The 7,918-nt window shown below is 52.0% G+C and overlaps 1 protein-coding gene and 1 pseudogene across 1 annotated transcript; one reads left to right on the forward strand and one right to left on the reverse strand.

The window, feature by feature from the left end:
* Positions 1 to 2,305: 2,305 nt before the first annotated feature.
* Positions 2,306 to 5,495, reverse strand: LOC128279205 (ribonuclease 3-like; annotated as a pseudogene).
* Positions 5,496 to 7,386: 1,891 nt separating this feature from the next.
* LOC128279206 (conserved oligomeric Golgi complex subunit 6-like) lies at positions 7,387 to 7,913 on the forward strand. The gene is made up of 3 exons (XM_053017924.1): positions 7,387 to 7,578; positions 7,640 to 7,812; positions 7,859 to 7,913. The coding sequence occupies exons 1-3, from the start codon at positions 7,387 to 7,389 to the stop codon at positions 7,911 to 7,913; spliced, it is 420 nt and encodes a 139-aa protein (XP_052873884.1).
* The last annotated feature ends 5 nt before the right edge of the window (positions 7,914 to 7,918 follow it).

The raw sequence follows: 7,918 nt of genomic DNA on the forward strand, positions 1-7,918 counted from the left end.
AAACAAATCGATCATAAAGGTGGTCCGCAAAATAACTAAACCTAGGCACCGTGACGCGATCTGTTTATTAAAGTCTCAACGGCAACGAAGGACACTAGTCGCCGCCTCGAGGTCTATTTTCAGACAGCGGAGCGTAACACAATGGACACACAGCCAGGTTTGCGCTAGGTTTGTTTGTTTGTTAACCGGGCGTCAAAGGCGTATTCAATGCATCGATAGCAAACACCAACACTCGCACCGATCGCCGATTGCCGGTATGTTTTTTAACGCAAACTTTTACGCTTTAAACTATTGATCGATCATCGTTGATCGTTCGGAAAGGAAATCACGCGGTTCAGTAGAGGCAATTTGAAATAACACAGCAATTTGTTTTCCTTTGCCCCATTGCCACACATTGTAAAAGGCCGGCATCCTCACCTGTTGGCCAGCAACAGCAGCAGCAGTAGTAGTGACGACCGCGGCCTGACTTTTGATCCGACGAACTCCCGGGCCTGTGTCAACAGGAAAGCTCTCGGCAGGCACTCGTCACTTCACTCGCTTCACGTGGCGCGTGGTGTAGCTGAGTTTTACACACACACACACATTTCGCTAGGGACACTGGAGTGTGCCACTCTTACATCTTCCCCGAGAGCACTAACGCACTGGTGCCAGCGTGCCTAGTGTCGCAGGAGGACCACCGTCGCACTCGAGCGGGCCGTTCATGGCCGGCGCACAAGTGTTGTAGCAATTATCATTAGACTGGTGCACACCCGGAACGCCCGGAGGGTTTCCATCCTGACCCGAACCGTGCAGCACAATGCAGCCCAACGAACACACAAACGAACCGCCAACTACACTAACAACCGGTTACGGCAAAGTGTTAATCTTCAAACGGGTTCGACTGCACCGTGTGCGTCAATAGGCCGCGCGATCACCGACCGCGAGGACAACAGCTGCGACAGAACACACAACCATGTGGCACGGTAGACGATTGGAACGATACTAACTAACGAATCATACTAGAGCGATTCGAACGATACTAACCGAGTGTACCGCGTGTGTTCGGCCGAGCTGGACACGAAAGAGCACAGGATACCGTGTTCGGGGGAAATTGTATCCGGCAGCAGCATGGCGCTCTCTCAGAACGCCGTTCTCCGTCGCTTCCATGCGATTGTGGTCTTACTAAAGCTCTGCGAAATTTCTCCTTCTTGGGAAGCTTTTCGGAGTCATCGGCGGACTTCTTTCTTCTTACAGCCGACAGGATGCACGAGGAAGGCAACTCGAGCCGTGGGATTAGAACGAGAAGTAGATAAATTCTGATTTCCCCAGCGCCGGAGAAGGAGAATGTCCCGGACCCTTTCCGAGAGGATGCTCGTTCTCATTCCATCCATCCCTTCGCAACAACGGCGCCCAAATTGTCCGCCATATGTGCATTGTTTGATAACTTAATAATTCAAATACTCCTCAAAACTAATTTTGGATGTGCCATTTTTGTACATCTCAACAGATGTGGCCAAACAGACGTTTGGCGACAGTACAGGCACATATTGGAAGTTGGGTTTTATTGAGTTGAAGCACGAACCAGGGAGCATTTATTTGCATACTCTCTGTGGTGCACTATTCAAATTTTTGTTTACAAATGACAAAACTAAAGTTGGGCCAATGTGTGTCGTTATGTATCCGCTGATCACCATAAACTAACATATTTGATCAGTTGATTTGCGGTCATTTACGAGGGTCGGGTGAAAAGATTCCGAAGTTTAGCATAACCAATAGCTGGTGCATTGTGTTTTTCATCTGCTGGCAGTAACTTTTCAAAGTTTCAATTATTTTGTACAGAAAAACGCTGAGGATTTCTTGGCGAGATTTATTATTATTGTTCCAATGACGACAGAGAACGGAACTTAGAGTTTACTGGGACGCAATGCATTGATGATTGATTGTAAGCAATGTAAGTCCCGATCAAAACTTTGCAGGACAAGACCGCTCGGCGGTTATAATGCCGGATAAGAAACAGAAGAAGAAACGCATTCGAAGTTCAGGAAGGCAACTCGAGTCGTCGGATTAGAACGAGAAGTAGATAAATTCTGATTTCCCCAGCGCCGGAGAAGGAGAATGTCCCGGACCCTTTCCGAGAGGATGCTCGTTCTCATTCCATCCATCGAACGAAATTAAACCAATTCAGAATACAAATCACCATGCAAATTCAACCATCAGTGTTGAAGTGGGATAGGTCAATTTAAGGTGGTGGAAGTTATGAAGCCACCATACAGTATATACATAAATCACAGGTTCGATAAGCAGCAAGCAGCAAACGTTGCTAAAACTAATCGACATTGTCTGTTTCCGTGTCCGACGACAAAGGATCTGTTCCCTCGATGGCGAAATAGTTAACCGAATTGCGAAGACCGGAACGCTGGCTCGAACAAGGGTGAGGCGACTCGGAGTCGGAAATATCTTCCAGGCCAAATTCTTCTTCATCCGAAATAGAGCTGCAACCGTCGATATCCACAGCTGCTTTGGTTCCGTCTTTGGTTACGAGCTGCTGAGGCTTCAATGTTCTCAACGGTTCCGGTTTCCGGTCGCGCTCAGTGTCCTTATCAACCAAATCGGTGGATGGTTTTTGTTCCGCGCTTTTAAATTTAATAGGATTACCAATGCCGCTCGAACTATCGTCTGAGCTACTGTCGCTGCTGTCGGACTGGTTGATCCGATTTTTTTGGTACTGCTTCGGTAGACGTCCGGCGTCGCGAGGAGCAAAAATGGCACTACCCTTTCGGCCCTTTTCGCTGCCACAGTTCTCGCTTCTCATCGTCCCACTCGTTGAACAGCGACGATCTCCACCGGTGGATCGGGTCGGTTGAGGCACCTTCTGGCGTTTCAGACTCTGCGCGATCACACGCTTTTGGTGGTCCAGCTGCGGGAACAGATCTTTCGACTTCTCAAGCGCCTCCTGCGCGGCGTTCATTTCAGCTTGCTGGATGCTGTGACCATTCGCGCAGGCCAGTCGCGTGCCGCGAAAGTATACCGCCACCGAGTAGACGCGCGTGTTCGTTGGTCCGGTACACTCGATTACCTTGTACACCGGTATGTCCGGTTCGCCTCCATCCATCGTGCGCAGCGTGAGGCAGCACTGCTGCAACTTCGACTTCGGGTCGTTCCAGTCTTGGTTCATAATAAAGTCCTGCAGCCGCGGGAACAGACACACCTGACAGAATACTTCGCAGTGCTTCAGCCCGCGGTCAACGTACATCGCTCCCAGGAACGCTTCGAGCAGATCCGCCCGATCCTTCGTTTTCAGTTCCGCCTTCGGGTTCGAATATACCGCGTACTGCGTCATGCCCAAGTCGTCGCACACGACCGCCTGCGTTCGATTGTTGACCAGAGAGCTTCGCAGCAGCGACAAGTGGCCCTCGTGGTGCTCGGGAAAGTGTCGGTAAAGATACTCGGAGCATATCAGCTGCAGAACCGTGTCGCCGAAAAACTCAAGCCGCTGGTTCGAGCCAAGCGTCAGATTGGTGAATCCCATGGACCGATCGGTGAAAGCGCGCGCCAGCAGCCGGATGTGTTTGAATTTCACGCCAATCGAGTCTTCGAAGCGCGTCAGCATTTTAAGCATCTCAAACGACTCAATGTGATGCCGGTCGCCATCCGGTTCCTGCTCCTGCAGCGGATGGGGAGGATAGTTTACCCAGACGCTGTGCAGGATCGGATCGTCCTTTCCGTACAGGGCGTAAGCGAATACACGGTCAGCCACTTCAATACCACCGTCGAGCAACAGGGCACCCATCAGCGCCTCGAAGCAGTTGGCAAGGGCATGGCGTAGCTCGAGCTCATGGCACAAGTCGGACCCATGCGCGTACAACATAAACTCCTCCAATTGGAGCTTCTTGGCCAATACCGCCAGATGCTGATTCTGTACAATCGCCGCACGGTAGGTCGCCAGCCCGCCTTCTTCCAGATCGGGAAACATGTGAAACAGATGGATCGAGGTAATGAATTCGACCACCGCGTCGCCAAGAAACTCAAGCCGCTCGTTATGGGTAATGTTGCTATCGGTTTCACATTCCTTGCCGAAACGCGACATTATGCTGATCAGTGTGTTGATGCCGCGCTTGCGAGTGTTCATATAGTGGATCTTACGGTCACCATACTCCGGCTGGCGGATACCGCAGTTCGTAAGGCTGTTACGCGCGTGGTCCGGGTTGGTGCCAAAATTCTCCTTGTACGACGGGTGCGTAAGGGCGAGCTGGAGCGTATAACGGTTCGTAAACTTGTAGTCGATGACCCGTTCCAGCACATCGAGCGCTCGGTGGAAGCGAAGGTGGCCGGTTAGCACCGGTATCAGCATTGCATGCTGCACCATATCGCACATGATACCCGTCCGGTGAAAGGAGCGAGCGCTCACCGCGATCGTAATGTTACGCTTCATGCGTCCCTGCATGCGCATCTCCAGCAGTCGGTTTTCCTTCGCCTCCAACTTACGTTTGTCATCAAACGACGGTTTCGACATGTTCGCCACGAGGTGCCGGTTTTTGATGTACTCCCGCCACGCTTTCTGGTACTCGGAGTTACCCGCGTAGCTGAGCTGTGGCGGGCGTATTCCGAAGTGGACGATCACCGGGTGCACGAACCCATTAGCGTCGAGAGCGGTTGCTGCCTCCGGCACATCGCTGATGTTACGATCGAGCTGGTCCACGCGGACGGAGCACGGTTTCATGCCCGGGTTCGTCACCACCATGCCCTTCAGGCAGTCAACATAGTCTTGCCATTCGCCCTGCCCCATCGTCCATCATCTCACCGAGCAATTCCGGCTGGACCAGTGGGCCAGAGTTGTCGAGCAAGTATCGTAGCACCTCCGCCATTGCCAGCACCTCCTTGCCGTTTCGGCAGATCACGCACGAAACGCGGCACGAAGTGATAACAAGGACAGGAGCTATCCGCGTCTTTCGGCCCAGACGGCTGCACACTAAAATCGACCAGCTCGAGGAGCTCACGGAACAGAAAGCGCTCGAACAGATCGAGCTCGCGAATAGTAAAGTTCTCCGGCATCGGTTCTTCTAGGTAGAGGATGGTGTACTCGATGTTGAAACGAATCACCTTACAGGTAGGCAGCTCGCCGATGGGCTCGTGCGCCAGCAGCGAAAACCCTTCGAACAGGAACTCGTGCTGGTCATGCTTGATGATCGTGGGTGTTTTGGTGAGAAAGTTGGTCGGTGGTGAGATCGTAATGCTGCAAATGCATAAAAAAAAAAGAAAAGTAGCGCGAGAACAATGAAAGACGAGCTTTTGTCGAATGCTTACCGGTAGTGGTGCAGTTTGCTCGCGTTATTTGATTGTTGCGCGCACTGCGAAAACCCTGCCTCACCCGGGTATTTTCCGTGCCGAATTCCGGTTCGCTGAGAACGTGCTGAACAGCGGCACAGTGGTCCATCGTTCATCTCACCGGGATCGTTATGCCACAAGTCGGCGTGTAGGCGCTGCGGGTGCTTGATCTTCGCTTCCAGCGCAGCCATGTTGCACTCGTTCTCGTCCGACCAGTCCAGCTCGTTCTCGTCCGACGATCCCGATGTGTCTGATGCTTCCGACGAAGACGAAGAGTGTTTATCAGATTTTTGGGTGCATTTTTTGTTTTTGCGCTTTGGAAGAGTGACAGCGCTTGGGCGATAGACCCTTGGGCCGTTCGGGCTCCGACTGCGCTGTCCGGATTCGTGCTGCCCGCTGGATAAGCTCCTCGTCGAATAACGCGCAAAGCACATCCAGTCGGGGTGTCGACTCGACTTCGCGCTCGTCGCTTCTTCGCTCGCTTTAACTGCTTCGAGGCGCTGATGGGTGCTCTGTTGCTCGACGGTGGCATTGCGGCGGCTGACCGTGTATTCGCTTCCGCCCTGTTCGGGAAGGACGAGCCCATCCTGCACAGCATCTGGGTAAACTATCCTCCCCATCCGCTGCAGGAGCAGGAACCGGATGGCGACCGCCATCACATTGAGTCGTTTGAGATGCTTAAAATGCTGACGCGCTTCGAAGACTCCATTGGCGTGAAATTCAAACACATCCGGCTGCTGGCGCGCGCTTTCACCGATCGTTCCATGGGCTTCACCAATCTGACCCTTGGCTCGAACCAGCGGCTTGAGTTTTTCGGCGACACGGTTCTGCAGTTGATATGCTCCGAGTATCTTTACCGTCACTTTCCCGAGCACCACGAGGGCCACTTGTCGCTGCTGCGAAGCTCTCTGGTCAACAATCGCACGCAGGCGGTCGTGTGCGACGACTTGCGCATGACGCAGTACGCCGTGTATTCGAACCCGAAGGCGGAACTCAAAACAAAGGATCGGGCCGATCTGCTCGAAGCGTTCCTGGGAGCGATGTGCGTTGACCGCGGGCTGACGCACTGCGAGGTATTCTGTCGTGTGTGTCTGTTCCCGCGGCTGCAGGACTTTATTATGAACCAAGACTGGAACGACCCGAAGTCGAAGTTGCAGCAGTGCTGCCTCACGCTGCGCACGATGAATGGAGGCGAACCGGACATACCGGTGTACAAGGTCGATAGTAAAGGTCGGCTGGCGACGACCGCACCCATCCGGGCCGCTTCTCATCTTTGCTCATTTCGGCAAACCGACGCGCAATATGCTCTGAAGGTTTCACAGTAATTGCGCCGCCATTTTGAAAGAGTTTCCTTCCGCTCTCTGTCCTGCGCGACTCGCGTGATAGCGGATGAAAACTACAACAATAAAATGCAGGCAATAATATCATTTTACTATACAAGGCGTACGGAAGACTGGCGGAAGCATTTGTTAACATCTTGAAGCTTACATCTTGAAATTGTTTGATGCTCTTTCAACGAACCTTGCCCAAGACAAACCCGGTGGTCGCTTCGACCGGGCCGTAATTCTGCAGCTTCAACAGGCGTGGCGAGTTGAGCGGCGTTTGGAGGCTGCAGCTGCGAGAGGATAAGTTTTGCTACGCTTGCAATATTTTATTAGGTGCACTTTGAACCGTTTGTTGTTAACCGCCGACTGCAAATAAACTCCTAAGCAAGACCGGAATCGCGACTAACTGACAGCTCCTCGAGCCGTCTGTTCAGTCTGTTTACACATTTATGTCCACGGCTTGTGTATGTGCGTAGTATAACTTTACCTTTAGACTATGTATGTACTATGTTAAATACTAAATAAAGGGAAACAGGATGTTTCCCACATCGGGAAACTTTAAATGTAAAACAAAATTACCAGCCGGTCACGTTACCATTTTGCGCGCGCTTCGAAATTGACAGCTGATAGTGACAAGAAAAGGAAAAAAAGGAATAGCTGTTTTGTTTACAAACGTCAGAACAACACTTTGGCAGACACGAACGCAATTTTGCGGATCGCGGAGTTTTTCAATATTTCTCTCCAAAGCGGCCACAAAATGGCAGCGGCCGATGCTAAAGAAGACTACATCCAGCAGCGATTGAACAAGGTTCTTGAGGCGCACATCGAAACGGATCGTGAAACGCTCGACGCACTCTCGGATCTGTCGTCGTTCTTCAAGGACAACACGCTCCAGTCACGCCGCAACTTACGGAGCCAGATCGAAAAGCGCAGTCTGGAAATAAATCAGGTAAGCCGCTCAAACTTTGGCCCCTCTTTCGTACTAACCACCAGCATTATTTCACCCACAGCGCTTTTTGGGTGCATTTCGCGAAGTGAAGGAATTGCTGGACGGAATTTGCGATGACATAAACGGAATGAGCCAGTCGGTCGAGGGCATGAAGTCACAGCTGCGCAGCACCGAGGCCCAAACGAAGGATCTCATACAGCAGGCCAACACGTTGCAGGAGGAAAATGGCAAACTGCAGGTGCAGCAAAAGATTGCCAACGGTTTCCTGTCCCGCTTTCAGGTGTCTGTGGCGGAGCACCAGATGCTGTACGGAGCGAAGCGGGACGCACCGATAACGGCA

Source organism: Anopheles cruzii, chromosome 2 (assembly GCF_943734635.1).
Source record: "Anopheles cruzii chromosome 2, idAnoCruzAS_RS32_06, whole genome shotgun sequence".
NCBI lineage: Eukaryota > Metazoa > Arthropoda > Insecta > Diptera > Culicidae > Anopheles > Anopheles cruzii.